Raw genomic sequence first — 22197 nt, 5'->3', positions numbered from 1 at the left:
TAACACGGCCGCAAGATAGACAAGATTGTGCCAATTATCTACTCAAAACCCTCTGATGGCTTCTTACTCAAATTAAAAATCAGTGACTAAGAAGTGGCACACAAGACCTCACAGGACCCAGCTCGCAGCTACATGTCCCTCTGACAATCTCAACCTCCTTATGCTAACTCCACTCTTGGGATACTGGCTCTCCTACCTTTGTACCTGCCAAGCACTCTCTGGCATCAGGTATTTTTCCTGGCTATACTCTCTTAAGGAGCATCACCCCCTTCAATGTCACCTTCCCAAAGGAACCTGTCATGACCGCCAGTATAAATTTGTGACACTACCCCATACCCTGCTATACTTTTCTCCATACCGTGTATGACTATCTAACACACAAGAAAATTTACTTATGGCAGTCGTGGAGGTGGACATGGTAATTGCTGACTGTTTCTCTTCCGCCCAAGACCTTTCTGTGAGCAAGCATTTTTGCAATTTTATTTGTTGCAACATCCTCCTGACTTTGTAACGTGTCTTGAACATAATAAGCACTCAGTGCACATCGATTGCTTGAACCAGATTGACCATTTTAGCTCATGAGGGTACATTCCATATTGCTCATGTCTCAGATTACATGTGGATCAGCAGAAATGGAGACAGTCACATGGAGACTATTGTCACCAAGTTTTCAGGGTGATGTAATTGGAAATGTTTTTTTTTTTTTTTTTTTTTAAATTTTTTTTTAACGTTTATTTATTTTTGAGACAGAGAGAGACAGAGCATGAACAGGGGAGGGTCAGAGAGAGGGAGACACAGAATCTGAAACAGGCTCCAGGCTCCGAGCTGTCAGCACCGAGCCCGACGCGGGGCTTGAACTCATGGACCGTGAGATCATGACCTGAGCCGAAGTCGGAGGCTCAACCGACCAAGCCACCCAGGCGCCCCGGAAATGTTTTAATGTCTTCAAGGAATGAGGTTTATAAATAAAACACCAACTATAAAAGGTCATGAAACATTTAAAAGCTCCCAATTGATCCCTAAACTATGTGTCCAAATAGCTGTAAGGCCAAGACAGGCACATCACTGGAGCTCTCATAGTCAGAAAAGAGCTTCAAACCATCTTCAGTAAGTGGCAAGATGTTTAAAGTTTTGAGGTAAGGGCCTCAAATCCCCTTAGGGAACACCATGCTAACTCCCTAGGAGAAAACTTTAAATTAGGTTGTAAATGAAGGCCAAATATATTGGGAACCCAAATACAACTCCGGGAATTAATTTTATGATATTCCCTTTCCCAAGGGGCAGAAACGTCTCAAACAATATAGATGTTAATCAAAGAGTGGACTGAACAACATCCAGAGAGATGCTCATCCTGTCTAGGACCATGATTATAATGTGAATTAATATTTTAAAACTGTATCTGAAATTAAAGTATATCAATTATACCATACTAATGTAAACAGATTCAGAACCTTAAGATTCTATCTATAAAAAAGAAATATCAAGCATGCTTTATATCTCAAATTAGCTCAGTATACTCTAGCTGTTCCGTTCTATTTCAATATCAAAGGACAGTAGGGCCCACACTTTGAACTAATACCCTTCAAGCATTCATGTTTTAATTTGATGGCCATTTGTATTCCAGGACCTCTTTGCTTTTGGGATCTGGCGCTGAGTGAAGCTGATCTAAATCTGAAGCTCTTTGACTTCAAAGAGAGCCCTGTGCTTGGATTAGCACCACAGTGGAAGGAACAAGACAAGAAACAATCCATAGGAGCATATGAGTTCTTTGATATCCCAAAGCTTTTGTCTGTTTCCTCTTATCAATCTATAAAATAATCTTAGCAATTCAAGCAAAACTAGTCAAACATCAAAGGAAACTGGGATAAGATTTATCTATTCCAGCATCCATTTTAATGAATTTTTTATACTCAAGTTACAAATCCTGCAAATAATAGTTTGCAATTAAAAAAAAAAAAAAGGTAGGCTGATTTTTACCTGGAGAGATAAGAGCAAGAAGCAAGGAGGAAATAAATATAACTAAGAACAGCATGTCTCAGGGAGCAACTATTTTTTGCAGAAGTTATCATGAATTTTGCCCATTATAAGAAACATTTTTTTTCAATAAAAAGGGTAAAAATAGATAAATTATCATGATTCCTCATATTTTCATGTTCAGCAAATTTATCATGCACTTCTATAAGCATGATGTTTTTAACTTAGGAATTAAAACTAAAAATAAAGCAAATGTTGAAAATTCTTTAATATTGGGAACAGTAAGTGAGCTGTGGGAGAACAGATCTTCAACAAACTTGATTTTAGGACAAAAAAGAACTTGACTTGATCAAAAGCCCTCTGGGCTCACCCTTTTCCAACTCTCCAAAAAAAACAAAAAACAAGACAAAACGTGAACTAAGCAGAATAAACCACAAAGAGAAACACTCAGAAGAAGCCTCTCAAGTAAAATCACTTTTCACAAAGGTAATGAATAATTTAAACATATTGGCAGTATGGTTTAAGAAATAATTGTTAATAAATTCAGGAGACAGTACTGTTTACATCACCAGGTTGTTTTTAATATATCACAAATGAATTCCATAGTCACACCAATATATTTTTAGATAATCACCAGGTCATTTTACCTCAAATAAATAAGAAGTTTTGACTCAGAATTATAGAAAATGTTAGATTTTTCTCCATCCCATTTGCTTTGAAAATGTAAAATACAAGGACTAAATAATTTCTAAAAATACATTTTTTAATGTTTTGGGGTTTGGTTTTTTTTTTGGTTTTTTGTGTTTTTTTTTTTACTATTTATTTTTGAAAGACAGAGACAGAGTACAAGCAGGGGAAGGGCGGAGATAGAGGGAGACACAGAATCTGAAGCAGGTTCCAGGCTCTAAGCTGGAGCACAGAGCCAGATGTGGGGCTTGAACTTATGAAGATCATGACCTCAGCTGAAGCCGGAAACTTAACTGACTGAGCCACCAGGGGCCCTAAAAATACATTTTTAAATGACCCAAACATTATAGAAATTTATAATTCTGATGATTCCATAAATGATGATTTCCTTCATGAGAAATTAAATCAGGCTAAAATGATTATTAATAGGAGTTATTGCTTTGTGTTTGGTATATAATATGAAGAACATAGTACTACCAACCTCATATTGTCATAAAAGTTAACTGACATAATTGTTTCCAATTTTTTTTAATGTTTATTCTTTTTTGAGAGATAGAGAGAGACAAAGCATGAGTGAGGGAGGGGCAGAGAGAAAGAGACAGACACAGAATCCGAAACAGGCTCCAGGCTCTGAGCTATCAGCACAGAACCCGACATGGGGCTTGAACTCATAAGCCATGAAATCATGACCTGAGCCGAAGTTGGATGCTCAACAGACTGAGCCACCCAGGTGCCCCTGACATAATCTTTTCTAATTAATTTTTAACTGTTTTGTATATTTTATATATAGAAATTTTATATACAGAAAGCATGTGGTAGCTCTTAAAATAATTATTATTACAATTGTCACTGTTTAATAATAAGCCCAATCTTCCTATGTCTTCACATAAACTCCTCTGGGTTCATCTTCTGTATATTTGGTCAGGTTATTTACTATTTCTGAAATGCCAGCTCCTTCCCTCCTCATTAAGCTAAATCCTAAACATTTCCCACAGGCCTGCCATTTGTTATAAGTTCCCTCACTAACCATACCCCATAATAATAGTTCTATTACATTGAATTCAGTGAGCAATTGTATATAATATGTACTATACTATATTAATATTACCTTATACTTGTTTTCTAGTTTTATTATGGATTTAATAACTCTATATAGCTTCTCCACATCATGTATCTGTATATTTTCTTCTGCTGAATAAAATTTCTTTTTTAAGGACAAAGAATTATCTCTTACTTTTCTTAAAACACACATCCACACAAACACACATCCCCAAAAAAGCTAGTATGGTGGTAGGCATACAGCAGAAGTTTTATGCATGTTTGTTACGTTGAATTGTACCACAACATCATTAATATGATAGATTGGATGTGATAGGATTTGACTTGAGGATTGTTTTATCTTTCCCATCTTAAGTTCATCATTCAAACAATGACAGAGTTGAACACAATCTTCACGGAATTTGGAAGTTCTCGAACTGCTACTTGATTGCACTGCCCTAAAAATTGTAGTTCCCCCCCCCCCATACAGGCACTTCAGAATTTCATTTGAGTCATACAACAATCCAGTTCTGGTTCTATACGATCCACATCCTAAGTACTTGAGAATAGTTGGGAAGCTGGCACGCTCTAGAGCAGAGTTGCCCTTCTACCAGGAAAAATGAACTCTATGAATTACATCTTCATATGTTTCCCTTCTCATATTAAAACAAATGCCAGTCTTCAGAGTATAGGTTTTTTAAATAAGTTTTTTCATTTGAATAAGGTTGACACACAATGTCACATTAGTGTCAGGTGTACAATATGGTGTCTGAACATCTCTATCTGTTATGCTACACCTACCACGTGTCACCAGCTACCATCTGTCACCAAAAAACACTGTAACAACACTGTGGACTATATTCCCTATGTTGTTCCTTTCATTCTCATAATCTACTCATTCTATAACTGGAAGCCTGTATCTCACCCATTTCACCCAACCTCCTCCCCACTTCCCTCTGACAACCATCAGTTTGTTCTCTGTATTTACAAGTCTGATTCTTCTTTTTAATTTATTTTGTCATTTCTTTTGCTTTTCAGATTCTACATATGAGTGAAATAATTTGGTATTTCTCTTTCTCAGTCTGACTTATTTCACTTAGTATAATACCGTATAGGTCCATTCATGTTGCTGCAAATGGCAAGATCTCCTTTTTTACAACTATATAATGTCCATGTGTGTGTGTGTGTGTGTGTGTGTGTGTGTGTGTGTGTGTTGCATCTTCTTTGTACTTTCATCTGTAAATGGACACTTAGCTTGCTTCCATATCTTGGCTACTATAAATAATTCTGTAGCAAACATAGGGGTGCATATATCTTTTCAATTAGCATTTTTGTATTCACTGGGTAAATATCCAGTAGTGGAATTAGTGGATCATATTGTATTGCTATTTTTAATTTTTTGAGGAACTGCCATACTGTTTTTCACAGTGACTGTACCAATTTATATTTCCACAAACAGTGCATGGTACCACATTGTTTCATCTATATGTGGAATCTAAAAACAAAGCAAAAGAAAAGACAAACAAAAAACCAGATTCTTAAATATAGAGAACAGATTGATGGTTGTCGGAGGGGGGGTGAAGTACAAATTTCCGGTTATAAGTTATATAAACCACAGAGATGGAAATACAGCATAGAAAACATAGTAATAGTCTAAGAGCATTGTATGGTAACTACACTTATGTGGTGAGCACTGCACAATGCATAAAACTTTTGAATCAATTTGTTGTACAGCTGAAGCTAATATAACATTGTATGTCAATTACACTTCAATAATAAAAGTAGAAAATAAAAAATAAAAATAATAAATGAATGAACGTATGCCAGTATTCCATTCTTGCTCAACGGGCTGCTTCAGAGCATTTAGAAGTCAGTATTTCTCCTCTCTCAATTCTATTTTCTTATACCCAGCCTACCTACCCTTTCAGTATTTCATAATTACTAAGTATTTAGAGTTCAAAATAAATCAAATATAATATTCACATATAAAGGAAATTTCTATTTCTTTTTGCTCTATATGTATATAGCTAAATCCATACTGGTATGGATTTTAGGTGGTGCTCAGGAGGAGCAAAAAAGAAATCAACCTGATAAAGGGGGAAATTTTTACACTGATCCTGTCTACTATTCTCAGTACAGGATGCTTTGATGGACAATAGGGTCCATGAAATTAAATAATCAGAAATTTATCATAGTCTCAAATTCAAACCAACTGATTTATATCCATCCCATCTTTGTGATCAATGATATAACTCATTATGCCTGAAGAAAAAAAATACCTTGGAGTCATAGATATAAGACGTTACTGTAACAGGAGGATTTGTAAAATCAAAGAGTTTTATCAAAACATGCACATTTTAGATAGATCATAATTCACCTACACATTAAAATACACCAAATCCTAGCTCTACTTACACTTTCTATAACTCTTCTAAGAGCAGAATGAATATCATAATTATTTTTCCTCTGGAAAAAAAGATTCTCCCATATTTCAAAATAAGCATGCACCATGCAACATGCAAAAGAATACCTTGGGTTTCTTATTTTCAGGGCCTGTTGACATGGACAATGCATAAGGTGAAATCAGCTCCTTGGTTCTTGTTAGAGAGATGGGAGGTGATCGGGTTGAAACAGATGACCTGTGGTTGGATACTGAGCTTTCAGATTTTCCAAGTCTTGAAGGCAAGGTACCACTGCCACAATTTGGGTACAGTGTTGGACTGAGCTGGAGCGCCTGGGTCGGCAGATTAGCACGAGGGAGAGGAGAGGACCCCAGTTTGGGAAGAGAGGCAGAGCTAGCACTGGAGACAGGGGTTGAAAGAGGAGTTGAAAGGTTCTGCCCCTGGCCACCTAGCTGTGGGGCTGCTCTCTTGGATCTGTTTATCAGGTTTGAAAGAGCTGGGGAAGGATGGAAACATTTCTCTGGAGAGGAGAGCATGGCTCTTTGGTTAGTGGGAGGAGATAGAGAAGATAATGCAGAGGAGACTGATGTAGGATGTATGTGAATATTCCTGGGCTTTTCTGGGCCCCTGAGGTCAACATCCTGTTTGCCCTTCAAAGAAACAGGAGGAACACTTGGTGGAACAGGAGGAAGTCTTGCAGAACTGGATGTATCAGTCTGTAGCAGGGAGACTGTTGGGTTGCTCTTCAAAGAAGTGGGTGACACTTTCTCTACATTCAAAGAAATGAGGCTGCTACTGTCATGTTTTGTGGGAGAAAGGGAGCATGCCTGAGAAAGGGGAGTAGATTTGGCCAGAAAAGGTAAGTGGAAGGATTGCTGCCTAAGTTCGGAAACCTGGTGTTCCCTCTGCTCTGGAGACCCTGCTCTCAGGGAGCAACTAGAGAGAGATTTCTTAGGTGTGGGTGGGGTTTGTTTTGCTTTTTGATCCAGAGTGAGTGTGGAAGAAGCCAGAGAGTTAAGAGAGAAAGTGGGACAGGATGCAGGGGAAAAGGGTCTTTGGTGAGAAGGATTTGACTTGAGGATGGCAGTGAGAAGAGAAAGCCGGGAGGGCACTGGGGATTTCACCCCTGACTTTGAGAGATTTCCACTAGATGACACTTGGCTACAGATAGTGGAAGAAGAGCCATGGAAAGAGGAGGTAAATGGTTTTGGACTTGGAGAGAGTGAATGCGTGACAATACGGACTGGTATGTATGAGGCCGAATTTGACTTCAGAGAAGCACTGGAGGATGGTGAAGGAGAAGTGGTTCCTGGGCTTTCTCTGGGGCTAAGGACGTGCGAACTTAAAGTTGTTGTCTTCTTCAGAACTTCAGATGCCAGTCCAGGTTTCTGATCTGCTGCACTCGGACTGGATAAATTAGAACCTGATAACTGAGTGGAATGGGGAAACTGTAACGTCGAGGAGGTGCCCTTCGATGCAAAAAAGGGTGAAGAGTGAGCAGAAGTTTGAAAATACGTAGCTGTTTCTTCCACCAAGGCCCCACTGACATCCAGCCTCCTAGTGTGGAATTCCTCTAGCACAGAGGCTCCGTCGAGGTTAACTGGGTCAGGTGGCGTTTTCTGATTAGTTGGAGAAACAAAGGAGAAAGCAGGTGGTTTACAGGCAAGCTGCTCAGAGGTAGTGGGAGAAGTTAACTAGAGGAAAGAGAAATAGACAGATTGTAATAGGAGATTACTTGTGAAACTATCAAAATATTCTTGTCACTTGTGTGTTTAATGCAAACAGTCCTATTAGTTTACACAAAACAGGCCCCTTAAACCTCCATAAAAATGGAAGAAATTCTGTTTTGCAAATGAGGCATTGCTCATTGCTTTAAATTTGAAATAAAATATAAATAAACTGTGAAGTGTTACATATTATGCCTCATTTATTCCCTGTAAGGACCTTAATATAAAATTGTATATGGATGTTTCCATTTGGAAAATAATTCACTGACAAAATCTAAAATAGTTATCTTGACTCGGAATTGTGTGACTTGAAAAGATTTAAATCACCAAAGTAAGTTTCAAACTTCACTTTGAAAACTGAAATAGATTTTCTTCCATTGTAAAAATATAATAGTATATAATACAATAATATAATAATACAATGACTACAATAATATAATAATGATTACAATCCCTAAAAAGTTTAACATGCTTAAAATGTTTAAAATTCTAAAAACTTGAGGTACTTCTACATGTTGTACAAGTTAAAAAAATGACCAGAACTCAAAAGATGCAGCACCCAACATCAACATGATCAACATCAACAATGATAAATTGAGATAGTGAAAGCAAGGCTTGAAATAAGAGAGCAAAAAACATGTTCCCTAATTATTTGCCGGAATGAACATTTAAAAAATGATATGGCTTCTACTGGAAAAAGATAGGTATGCTTTCATATCAAAAGAAGCCAGAGTACTTTACAAATGTAATCTGCCTTAAACAATGCAACCCACCAATCCCCTGACATATTAAAAACAAAACAAAACAAAACAAAATGAGAAAGAAAGAAAGAAAGAAAGAAAGAAAAGAAAGAAAAGAAAGAAAGAAAGAAAGAAAGAAAGAAAGAAAGAAAAGAAAGAAAGAAAAGAGAGGGAGGGAGGGAGGAAGGAAGAAAGAAACGATCATTTTCAAGAGAGTCTAGTAAGGGCCTGTGAAATAACTGGGTGTATGTATTCTTGTGCTATTTTAAAGATCATCCAGTACTTTAAGACAGTACTAAAGACAAATGCTAAAATTATAAATGATTTGAAAGCCAAATCTTTAAACACAGGTCTCCCTGCAAAATTATTTCTTTGATTCTATCAACTTATAAGAGAATTTAGGAAATATCAGTTATTCAAAATGCTAATATTTATTAAATGATATTATACTATATAATATCTTATTGTATATAATATATATTGCCTTACATGGAAAGAAAATATATGACCAAACAATTAAACTTAGCAAAAGCCTGCTTTACAAATTCAATAAAAGATATTTCTTGATTTTTTTTGTAATATGTTAAGTGTCCATCAGACCTACTGTAAAGATTTTCATATCATATACTTTTGAATCCTAAAAATATTTAAAACTGATAAATGCAAACAACTCACCCTAAACTTCTAAGTTTCAAGTAAACATAATTAAAATAGATCTTTCTTTTTATGTGTAAATTCATATGTGTACTTGCAACACAGAATTCTTGTTACACAATTAATATTTGAATACATTGGCATTACCCAGAATATCTGAAAATCAGGGATAATTTGATAATCAAGCAGAATTCAATCAAATTGAGAAAGAAGCTTAACAATTCCCTCACATCAGCTTTACTTAGAAACAATTCTGCTTAGCCAGTGTTCATATAACTGATTCATGTGATTAGACATAAGCGAAAGTTCTTCTGTGATTATTTCCAATGATTGCACTCTTATCACAAAAAGAATGAAGAAATTTCAAGACTGTGTAGGGTGTCCTTGCATGTTATGCTATAGTTTTTGGTAAAGAATTTTGTAAATTAATAACAACAGCCACAAAATTCCATTCCCTTTTCAGTAATATTTCCAGATAACTTCAATTTATACAGCAAATTCATTAATTCATCCAGATTATCCATGAAATTATGATGTTAAAATCATAAGGCTATAATTTTGAAGGTCTCATTCAGAAGAAAAAACTGTTCCCTTCAACTTTCTCAAACTATGGCTTCTAATTACCAAACATTCTACTGCAGTGAGTCATATTTTACCTAATATAAATAATTCCATTTTGTTGCACTTTTGAATAGTTGATTATTGAGGAACTTCTAAGGAAACGACTCTGAAAAGTCTAAGAATGTTTGTTGTGTTTGTATTAACCTACATACATTTTTATTGTATTCTCCTATTCAATATATTAACAAGTATTTGCAATATATTTGTTTCTAATTTGCAAATACAGATGTTATCCTAATTTACATTAATTAAAAAATACAGCACCATACTTTTATAAAATTCCCAGGAGTGAAGAATTATTTTTTTAATGAAAAAGATTCATTTTCCTAAATTCCTCTCAATGGGTTAAAAAAAAGTAGTTAAAGACATGAATAACTTTGTGCAGAAGGAAAGAATGTATACCTGTCAAATGCTCAGTCAGCTCAGAATAGGTCCTTCATTTACCACTACCCTATAGATCCTTTACCAGTAATAATTAACTTCTCTAATGATGTCTACAAATTTCTATCCCTTCATCCTCTTCCATTATAACATCTTGTTTTGTTTTCTAGGTTTGTTAATGATGCTCTAATTCCTTCTCCTCAAGGCTATTCTCTGTCTTCCTCATCATTTATTTCTAATGTGATCTTTGTTGATCTCTTTGCTTTAAACACCTCTCCAAAGCTACCCTCAACTATGTTCTCCAATTCACAGCCTTCTTCTGATTCCTTGAGTTCCCCTACCATATACTTCTTCCAAAGTTATTCCTAACTTCTTCTTCTAGAAAGACTATCCTGAATTCTGGAATACATTCACAATAATCTCAGTAAGAGAAGATTCTTGTAGTGTTCTGCTCTCATCAAGTGGATGATATGAATGCTAAATCCACTCTTGGATCCTGTATAACAGAAGCCACCAGTTATTCTAACAACCAATCTCTCTTGTGGAGCTGTTATAATTTTAGTCAACCTAAATTAAGTGCTTCCGTATATATTCAATTTTTTCCAATGAGTCTTAGATTCCAAAGCATCTGAATAAAAGCAAGAGTGATTGATCTGCTGTCTGAATAGTTCCCAAGATTAGGATGGCACAAGAAATTGATCCATATAGTAGAGCTCTTGCTCCTAAATCTGTACAGCCATGCAAGGTAAAAACTTTAGATTCCAGTTTGAGCTTATATGCAGTAATTACATTAAAACACCTTGGCCTCCTAAACACACCTATTTCTGGGTCATCTCACTAATGAACACTCGTAATATCACTGGGCAGATAGATTCTCAGCCTTTCAAACCTTAACAATTTAAATAATATTTCTGGTATTTCTACCTCTAGTTGCACTCCCATTTAACCTAGCATTAGAGCAACTTTTTAAAATCTAATCAGAGCACACCTACACTCAAGATGTCATCAAAACTTTCTCCATGTATAATGTGAACTAAGTAACTTTCCTTCATGACAGAGTCCCTCTCTTGCTATCTCATCTCATCTCTCTCATCTCCTACTATTTTCCATCTCGGGTTTTAGAAATACTTTGTTCAATCTCAACCTTCCGGCCAGTATTGTCAACATTATAGCTACCTTGTTCTTTTTCTAATCCACTTGCCAAATCTTCAATCTTAAATCAATCCTGCTGCCATTATGCTCCTACACCTAATCTACTTAAAGCGGCTATGAAAATAATAATAATAACAAAGGGCTTCCCGGGAAGATGGTGAAGTAGGAAGATCCTAGGCTCACTTTATCCCAGGGATACACCTAAATAACACCCACATCAGTGTCAATAACCCAGAAAAAGACCCAACGACTGGCAGAACAGACTGTCCACAGCTAATTGTAGAGAACAGGCCACACCAAAAAGAGTAGGGAAAGTAGAGACACAGTTGGGAGCCAAACTGACCCAGGAGACTGTCCTTAGGAGGGAGGGACACCATGAGTGCTGAGAGGGGAAAGGAGCAGACCCCATACCACATGCCCCGGGCACAAGGTACTTGCAGTGGGAAGAAAAATCCCCATAATATCTGGCTTTGAAAACTAGGAAGCCTAACTTCAGGAGTGCTTACAATCAGAGGGGCTTGACACCTGGAAATTTAAGAATCAGCAGGCTCAGCTCTGGGAGAACAGAAAAACAATAGGAAACTGAGTTCCAACCCTTAAAGAGACAGCACATCAAATAGCCCTGCTTAGACACAGCAGAAAAGCAGCAGTTTGAAAAATGCCTGGAGTTGGGATGCCTAGGTGGCTCCCACCTAGTTAGTGTCCCACCTAGGTTAAGTGTCTGACTCTCAATTTTGGCTCAGGTCATGATCTCATGGTTTTGTAAGATTGAGCCCCAAGTCAGGCTCTGCACTGCCAGTACAGAGCCTGCTTGGGATTCTCTTTCCCTCTCTCTCACTGCCCTTCTCCTGCATGCTCTTTCTGAAGATAAACTTTTTTTTAATTTAAAAAAAGAAAAAGAAAGATTCCTGGGGTACACAGATTTGCTTACTAATCTCAGAGCATGTGCTGGAGGGGTAGGTATCTTTAGGAGACACCTCTAAAAACAAAAGAGCCTACCCCCCAGCCTACATACAGGGATATGTGCAGGAACCAGCATAGAACCAACACTATCCACCTAGCTCACTAACAGGATGCCCCACCCTCCTGCTCTTCTGCAAACTCACCTCATCCAACATGCTCTTGGAGGGAGTCCATGCAAAGCCATGTTACAAGCATGGCAGTGTGAAAGCAGCCTTGAAAGGGGCCAGCATCACCTCAAAATGCCTCCTTCCCCAGGGAGGGGGAAGAAAATCACACACAACATTCAACTCTGGCCATAACAATGGGCTGGAGGCAGATATCTTCTCTAAGTGCAGGCAATACCCATCAACAAAGCTTTGCAGAGAATAGCACAGCAAAAGCACTCTGCTATTTAGTACCACTACAGCACTGGCAAGTGTCTTGTCTGACTCAACTCAAGCCCAAGGCAACACCAGACCAACCCACTAACAACATAGGGGCCTAATTCTGTCCACAACAGGCAAGGAGAGCCTTTGAAAATGACTAAGCTGAAGGCTCAGCCACAATAATAGGGGAACATGCAACATATATAAAAGACACTTCTGAATTTCCAGGTTCTGGTGAACAAGGGACACTGCACTGTAGGGCACTGCGGGCCTCTTTTTCTCAAGGCCACTACCTTCAAGACTAGGAGATTTATAGCCAACTTTGCTAACACAGAGAAACAGACAGAGAGACAAAATGAGGAGACAGAGGAATATATCCCAAATGAAAAAAAAAAAAACAGGACAAAATCACAGCAAGAGAGCTAAATAAAACAGAGATAAATAATATGCTTAACAGAGAATTTAAAGTAATGGTCATAAAGACTGTCACTGAACTTGAGAAAAAAATGGAGGATCTCATTGTGACCATCCACAAAAAGACAGAAAATATAAACAGTAACCAATCAGAGATGAAGAACTCAATAACTATAATTGAAAGTACATTAGAGGGAATAAATAGTGGACAAGAAGAAGTAAGAAGAACAGATCAGCAACCTGGAGGAAGAGTAATGGAAAGCAATCAAGCTGAACAAGAGAGAGAAAAAAAATAATAATAATAAATGAAAATAGATTAAGGGAACTCAGCAACACTATCAAGCATAATAACATTCACATTATAGGGAACCCAGAAGGAGAAGAGAAAGAAAAGAAGAAAGAAAATTAACTTGAAGAAATAACAGCTGAAAACTTCCCAGATCTGGGAGAGGAAACAGAAATTCAGATCAAGGAGATACAGACAGACCCCCAAAAAATTAACCCAAGGAGGTCTACACCAAGACACATAGTAATTAAAATGGCAAAAAGTAGGGGCGCCTGGGTGGCGCAGTCGGCTAAGCGTCCGACTTCAGCCAGGTCACGATCTCGCGGTCCATGAGTTCGAGCCCCGCGTCGGGCTCTGGGCTGATGGCTCGGAGCCTGGAGCCTGTTTCCGATTCTGTGTCTCCCTCTCTCTCTGCCCCTCCCCCGTTCATGCTCTGTCTCTCTCTGTCCCAAAAATAAATAAACGTTAAAAAAAAAAAATTAAAATGGCAAAAAGTAGTGATAAAGAGAGAATTTCAAAAGCAGTAAGAGAAAAGAAAACAATTGTGTATGAGAGAGACCCCATAAAGCTATCAGTGGATTTTTCAGCAGAAATGTTTCAGGCCAGAAAGGAGTGGCATGATAGATTCCAAGTGCTGAAAGGAAATAAAACCCTACAACCAACGATATTCTATCCAGCAAAGCTATCATTCAGAATAGATAGAGAGATAGAGTTTCCCAGACAAACAAAAGTTAAAGGAATTCATTACGACTAAACCAGCCTTAGAAGAAATATAAAGGGACTCTTTGAGTGGAAAGGAAAGATATAAGTAGGAGTAAGAAAAGCTGGAAGCATAAAAGCAGTAAAATTACATATATCTATAAAAAGCAGTCAAGGGATTAACAGAAAAAGGGATGTAAAGTATGACACCATATACCTAAGATGTGGGGGTGGGGGTGGGGAGAGAAGTAGAAATTTAGTGCTTTTGCAATGGGTGCAAACTTAAGCCACCATCAAATTAATACAGACTCTATATGTATTAGATGTTATATATAATTCTAATGGTAACCACAAAGCAAAAACTGGTAATAGATATACAGAAAATAAAGAGAAAGGAATCCAAGCATACCACTAAAGAAAACCAGCAAACCATGAGAGCAGAGAGCAAGGGAAGAAAGAAACAGAGAAGAATTACGAAAACAACCATAAAACAAGTAACAAATGGCAATGAGTATGAACCTAACAATAATTATTTTGTCTGTAAATGGACTAAACACTCCAATCAAAAGACACAGGGTAATGGAATGGATAAAAAAACAAAAATAATAAGATACCTAGGAATAAACCTAACCAAGGAGGTGAAAAACCTGTACTCTGAAAACTGCAAAACAGTGATAAAAGAAACAGATGACCCAAAGAAATGGAAAGACCTTCCACGCTCATGGGTCAGAAGAACAAAAATTGTTAAATGTCTATGCTACCCAAAACAATCTACAGATTTAATGCAATCCCTATCAAAATACCAATAGCATGTTTTACAAAACTAGAGCAAATAATCTTAAAATTTTTATTGAACCACAAAAGACCCTGAATAGCCAAAGCAATATTGAAAAAGAACAAAACTAGAAGTATCACAATCTCAGATATCAAGATATACTACAAAGTAGTAGTACTCAAAACAGTATGGCACTGGCACAAAAATAAACACATGAATCTAAAAGAACAGGATAGAGAGCCCAGAAATAAACTCACAATTATATGACCAGCTAATCTTCAACAAAGGAGGCAAGAATGTGAAATGGGAAAAAAGACAGTCTCTTCAACAAATCGTGTTTGTAAAACAGGACAGCTACATGCAAAAGAATGAAACTGGACACTTTCTCACACCTACACAAAAATTAACTCAAAATGGATTAATGACCCAAAACCATGAAAATTCTAGAAGAGAGCACAGGTAGTCATTACTCTGGCATTGGCCATAGCAACATTTTTCTAGAGGTATCTCCTGAGGCAAGGGAAATAAAAGCAAAAATGAACTATTGGGACTACATAAAAATAAAAAGCTTCTGCAAAGGAAAGGAAAGGAAATAATCAACAAAACTAACTTACAGCCTATGGAATGTGAGAAGATAATTGAAAATGACATATCTGATAGGGGGTTATGATCCAGAAAATATATATAAAGAACTTATACAACTCAACACCAAAAAAAAAAAGCCAATTAAAAATGGGCAGAAGACATACACAGATATTTCTCCAACACATCCAGACGTATGAAAAAATGCTCCACATCACTCATCATCATGGAAATTCAAATCAAAACCACCATAACATATCACCTCATACCTGTCAGAATGGCTAAAATCAAAAACACAAGAAAAAAGAAGTATTGCCGAGGACTGGAAAAAAAGAAACTCTCATGCACTGTTGGTAGGAATGCAAACTGGTACAGTCACTGTGGAAAACAGTATAAAAGTCTCTCAAAAACTTAAAATAAAACCAGCATATGATCCAGTAATTCTACTACTGGTTATTTACCCAGAGAATATGAGAACACTAAATGCAAAAGATAAATGCACGTCTATGTTTATTGCGGCATTATTTATAGTAGCCAAATTACAGAAGCAGCCCAAATGTCCACTGATAGATAGATGAATGGATAGAGAAGAAGTGGTACACACACACACACACACACACACACACACACACACACACACACAAACGAATATTACTCAGCCACAAAAAAGAATGAAATCTTGCCATTTGCAACAACCTGGATAGATCCAGAGGGTATAATGCTAAGTGAAATAAGTGATTTCACTCATACGTGGAATTTAAGAAACAAAACAAACCAACAACAAAAAAGAGATAATAAAAAAGAAAAAACAGACTCTGAACTACAGAGAACAAATTTCTCCCAGAGGGGAGAAAGTAAGGCTGGGGTGACTGGGGGATGGGTGAAATAGGTGAAATAGATTAAGAGTACACTTATCATATGAGCTCTGAATAATGTATAGAATTGTAGAATCACTGTACCGCTCGCCCAAAACTAATATAACACTGCACATTAATTATACTGGAATGTTAAAAAAAAAAAAAATGGAGAAAAAAAGAAATAAAAAATAACACAGCCCTTTTGATTGGCAGGGCCACTGCACTTGACCTAGGAACTTGTCCCTTACGCAGATATCAGCTGAGAGTGGAACTGAATTCCCTGAACCTGTGCAGAGGAAGGCATCTTTCCCTCACATATGAGCTAGAAGGCACTTTAGACTGGCATCATAAAGTTAAGGTCTTACAGTCTCAACTGGGCCCTGTGCCTCTCAGTATTTTGTTGTTGTTGTTGTTGTTGTTGTTTTCTTTTGTTTTGCCCTCAGCTTCCTATCCTGTCCTGAACAACAGGTCTTCCAAAAGTTAACACTCTCCATAAACCCTGTTCTCACCACTCCTCTTATTGTACTCAATAGATGACCTAGATTCACTTTCTCCAAGGAAAACTGAGATTAACAGGAAAATCTATTGTTTTCTACACCTATTCTTATTCTTTCTCCTTCCTTCTAAGGGAAAATGTTGACTTTTCAATTGTTTAAAAGGTAAATTTTCGCTGTGTACTCTGAATCACAGCAGCTCTTGCCTTCTTTGGAATCTTATTTCATCAGTTATGCCCCTTGTGCTACGTAGCCATCCTTTTTCCTTTTTATTAGCTGTCTCATTTGTCTCATAAATATAAAGCAGAATGCTTCCAAACTTTAAAAACATAGTAATAAATATTATGCGGTAGATTATAAAAATGCCCCAGATTCTCTACTCTTTTCATAAAAAAGGCAAAGTCCTCCTTTCCCACCCGCCTCCATCTCAACTGGCCTTAAGACTTGTTTTGGCCAGTGGGACATTAGCAAATGTGACACAAGAAGCAATGGCTTGAAAGACACAAATGCCTTGGAGCTTACTGGCTTGCTGAGGACAGAACATCACCATGACGTGAATGCGCCCAGGCTGGTCTACCGGAGGATACAAAACCACATCTCAGCTAACCAGCTACCAGCTGACCGAGCAGCCAATTGCAGACAAGTGAACCACAGCAAAGATTAGCTGACCCTATCACAGATACGCAGAACCACCCACCTGAACACAGCCAAACTTCTGACCTGTAGATATTTGAGCCAAATAAATGTTAGCTGTTTGAAAACACTACATTTTGCTTGGTTTGTTATGCAGCAAATGCTAACTGATAAAAACATGTGCACACACGTGCACCAAGAGTTTTGTGGATCCTGCGGATCCCTTCATTTCAGACCCATGTTGTTTTCTTCTGACACCTGTACCATACAATCACTGTATTGATTTCCTTACTTCACCCAACACACCTTAAAGAGACTTCCTAACGAGCCCCACCCTTTTATTATCCCCGCCTCTTTTCAAAGGAGCAGAATGCGTGACTTGCTTCTAATAGAATGTGGCAAAGGGGAAGGCATTTTTCAGATGTAATTAAAGTCCCTGGTCAGCTGGCTTTAAGTTAACCAACAGATTATCCTGTGTAAGCATGACCTCATTAAGTGAGCTCTTTAATTTTTTAAGTTTATTAATTTATTTTGAGAGAGACAGAGGCAGTGTAAGTGGGAGAGGGGCAGAAGCAGAGGGGGAGACAGAGAAGCCCAAGGAGGCTCCGCACTGTCAGCATGAAGTCCAATGGTGAGACGCGAACTCGGGAAACCATAAGATCACGACCTGTGTTGAAACCAAGAGTCAGACGCTTCACAGATGCGCCCCAAATGAGCTCTTTAAAAGAGGGTCAAAAGTTTAGAGATTACAGTGTCAGAGATTTGCTTTCTCATTGTCAGCTTTAAGAAGTAAGCTGCCATGAGTTCTACAGCCTCTAGGAAAAGAATTCTGCCAATAACAAGAGGGAGTTGAGGAGCAGATCCTTCCCTTGCAGGGCCTCCACATGAGAGGGCAGCCTGATCCCTTAACTTCAAACTCAGGAGGCCCTGAGCAAGGAACCAGTTCAGCTGTGCACAGACTTCTGACTACGGAAACCTTAAGACAATAAATAGGTATTTTATTAAAGCCAAGAAATTTACGGTCATCTGTTATGCAGCAATAGAAAACTAGCACACTTCCCAGTGACCTCTAAAGAGTTTTTATCCCCTACTCTTCCACAGGAACTGTTATCACCAATGCCTACAGTGATTTTTTTTTTTTTCTATGCCCAAGAGGCACTAGGGCAAAACAAATGCCTTATCGTTTCTGATTTCTCTATACAATCTGACCTCCTATCTCTCTCTCCTTTTTAAAGCTGTTTTATCTGTGGCTTTTATTTCATCACTGTCTCCTACTTTATCTCCTGTCTTCTGATGAGTCCTTCTCAGAGTCCTTGTCTTCTTCTACCCGCTTCTTATAAGTTGGCACTTCCCTGGTTGTTCGCACTATCTGAAATGTCCAGGCCCTAGGTATCTGCCAAGAAAACTTGTATTCATCATTCACATTGGGCTTCTACAGTGTGAACATTCCTGATGGTGTGGGCTGATCTAGGCAGCCTCCCCCTGAATCTCCCCTTGTTCCTAGAATGTGTTCTTTTTCATTGTCATTGTTTTCAGGTGCATCTTTTTCAAATCCCCTGAAGGCAGGTCCTGTCTTTTACAATTAATTCCCTTACTCTCCTGTACCTGGCATATTACCTTCACGCAGGAATGAAGAAACAAAGTGTCTAGTGGATATAAGAACAGAATGACAGACTGCTAGGACCTAGAGTCTCATCACCTTTCTTTGAAGAAAGCCTCATCAGTGACTGTCCCTCCTTGTTCTTTTTTTATTATTTTTTTTAATGTTTATTTAATTTTGAGAGAGAATGAGAGAGAGACAGCGTGTGAGCAGGTGACGGGTAGAGAGAGAGGGAGACACAGAATCCAAGGCAGGGTCCAGCCTCCAAGCTATCAGCACAGAACCCAATGGGGGTTCAAACTCATGAACTGTGAGATCATGACCTGAACCAAAGTCAGGAGCTTAACCGACTGAGCCACCCATGCTGCTCTGCTCTAGACTCTGATTAGTGAAGATGAGCAGAGGAAGGGGAGAACAGGGACTCTGACATCCGGTTCAGTCTTTATTTCGCCAACAAGGAAAAAAATTGAATTCTGACATCAACAAGTCAGGAGACACTCCTGTTAATAGGAGCCATCAACCTTCTGCTGGAATCGTCAAAGCAACTTGATTTTCCATTAATGTACTTTCTCTGCCCCTTAGGCTAATGGCACAATTGATCTCATCCAGAGGAAACAACCTGCTACCACTGGGGGATCTCAAGGGTTCTGCCAGCACAGAGCAGATTAAAGCCTCAGGGCATAAGGAAAGCTTCTATGTCTAATGCCCTAGCCAAATAATTTGTTGTAATCTCTTTGCCATGGATCCATAAAATCTAGGTACTTAATAAATATGCATGCCAGTGTCCTAATTTCCCACACTTTTATGTAAGAACAACCTTTATTTAACCCCAGCCAGTTTTTTTACCTCATTTTCCATGTCTTCTCCTTTGTTCTTACACCCAAGCTACAGTTGAACCAATATAAAACCTCTGCCTCCTTACAAGTTCCTTACCCTGAACCCCCAAACACGCTGCCATCTCAAATTCTTTATTTTTTATTTCTTTTGAGAGAGACGGAGAGAGAGTGCAAGTGAGAGAGGGGCAGAGAGAGAGGGGGACAGAGGATCAGAAGCAGGCTCTGTGCTGACAGCAGAGAGCCTGACATGGGGCTTGAACTCATGAACCTGCCTGCTAGATCATGACCTGAGCAGAAGTCGAATACTTAACTGACTGCGTCATCCAGGGGCCCCTCTCAAACTTCTTAAATATAGTAAATCACCTGTGGAGAACATACCACAAGCCAGGCACTGTTCTAGGCACATTACATATATTATCTCATTTAATCTTCACAAGGGAGGTTGATATCATTACCCCATTTTACGAATGAGGAAACTAAGGTTTAAGATTCCAAGTAACTGTCCAGAGGAGCATGGCCAGTATGATGCCTCTGTCGTTCCTGCCTTCCCATACCATCTCTCCAGTACATGGTCTCCTTTCCTTACCATCTATCCCTATCTTAGCTGCATTTCTGTCCCTATCACCCCCCCTCATACTGCTCTCCTTAAGGTCACCAAATGACCTTCTGATTCCCAGATTTAATAGGCTTTGAGGGTCCTACTTTATCTGACCTTGTTTTGTATTTTATTTTTCTTCATGCATTATTTATAATATTTTATTTTTTTAATTGATTTGATGTTGTTTATAGGCTATTCTTTTTGTTCAACATCCCTCCAGCTTTCATTGCATGAACCCCTTTCTGCAACTTCCTTTGTCCCCTCAGTCCCTGTCATTGGCTTCTAGTCTTTCATAGACCCTTCACATTTTGCTATTTCCTGGTTTGTATCTTGTTTGTTTTAGAGAGAGAGAGAGCACAAGTGGGAAAAAGGGGCAGAGAGAAAGAGAGAGAGAGAGAGAAAGAGAGAGAGAGAGAGAGAGAGAGAGAGAGAGAGAGAGAGAGAGAATATGAAGCAGGCTCCAAGCTCAGAGCAAAGCCCAATGCAGGCCTCAATCCCACAACCCCAGGATGATGACGTGAGCTGAAATCAAGAGTCAGGCGCTCAACTGACTGAATCACCCAGGCGCCCCTTTCCTGGTTTGTATGTCTTTTTGTTCTACATTCTTTCCATGAGTAAATACCTCCACCCTCATCAATTTATATAGCAAAAATCTCCAGTCCCGCATTCCTCTTCTGTTTTCCAGATTCATACTTCCAGCTCCTTCCTAGGGAATCATGCTGTGCCACCAAGGCATCACAAACTCTGCATCAGATGTCTTATCTCTTGCTATCCCTTCCCAAGACCTATTACTTTTCCCTTAACTAATGATATCAACATTCATCCAATTTCCCTGGTTATAAATTTCGTTCGTCCTTGATTTTTCCCATATATGTCAATGAAAAATGCTTACCCTGTAAGTTCTTTTTTTAATTCCCACTGTTTGCCTCAGCTACAGGCTTTATCATAAGTCTTTCAGCCAATCCACTCTGTTTGTTATGTGTATATTCACTTCTCTGTTAACTCTTAATACTATCCCTAGGTAAGACGATTCTTAGACTTTTATATCATCATTCAAGATGTCAACACTCAAAAATATTACTCTTTCTTTCTGAATTTTATTTGAGAGGCTTTTAATTCAATTGCTTATTTTATACAGCATTTTTACTTTTGACCTACACTTTAAAGTTTTTAATTGTCTAGTGACTTTTTTAAAATAATGTGCTTTTATTTAAACATGCCACTTCAGTGAAAGTATTTGGGATATAAATATATTCAACCCAATATTTATATTGACTATATTCATGGTAATATAATAATCACTATAGGGAACAACATGTTTAATAAAAATGGATTTAACATGGACTTTTACCTCTAAAGACTTTACAATCTGCTAGGGGAGATAAGATATGCACCTAAATAGTTATAATACATGCTGAAATAGGATAATTGTTATAAAAGATGTACCAAAAGAAAAAAAGACAAAAAGAAAAAGCGATCAGAATCATATTGAGGGAGAGTTTATTCTGACTCAGAGAACCAAAGCTGACTTCATGAAGGGGTCAATATCTGTGCAAGGACTCCAAAGCTGTGAATACTTAAATATTTATTCCTTTCACACACCTTACTGAACCTCACCTATGTGAAAGACACTGTAGTAAGTGCTGGAAACACAGAAATAAATGAGATAGAGCTTGACTTAAGTTGTTCTCTGCCTACTGAGGAAGAAAAAATGATGTG

General features: G+C 38.0%; 1 protein-coding gene across 6 annotated transcripts in view; it reads right to left on the bottom strand.

Annotated features, from left to right (window-relative positions):
- Window positions 1-22197, bottom strand: part of LOC115514070 (muscular LMNA interacting protein) — a 250047-nt gene that overhangs the window by 109016 nt on the left and 118834 nt on the right. For 5 of the 6 annotated variants that reach the window (XM_032593184.1, XM_032593186.1, XM_032593187.1 and 2 more), the window contains exon 4: window positions 6230-7795. The exons of the other annotated variant lie outside the window; for it this stretch is intronic. In XM_032593184.1, coding sequence (XP_032449075.1) covers window positions 6230-7795 — 1566 coding nt within the window. The remainder of the gene's footprint in view (window positions 1-6229; window positions 7796-22197) is intronic. 6 annotated transcript variants of the gene reach the window in all.

The sequence above is a fragment of the Lynx canadensis genome, chromosome B2, assembly GCF_007474595.2.
Source record: "Lynx canadensis isolate LIC74 chromosome B2, mLynCan4.pri.v2, whole genome shotgun sequence".
In the NCBI taxonomy this organism is placed as follows: domain Eukaryota; kingdom Metazoa; phylum Chordata; class Mammalia; order Carnivora; family Felidae; genus Lynx; species Lynx canadensis.
Note: the sequence above shows the minus strand (reverse complement) of the source record. Positions and strands in the feature narration are given on the sequence as shown.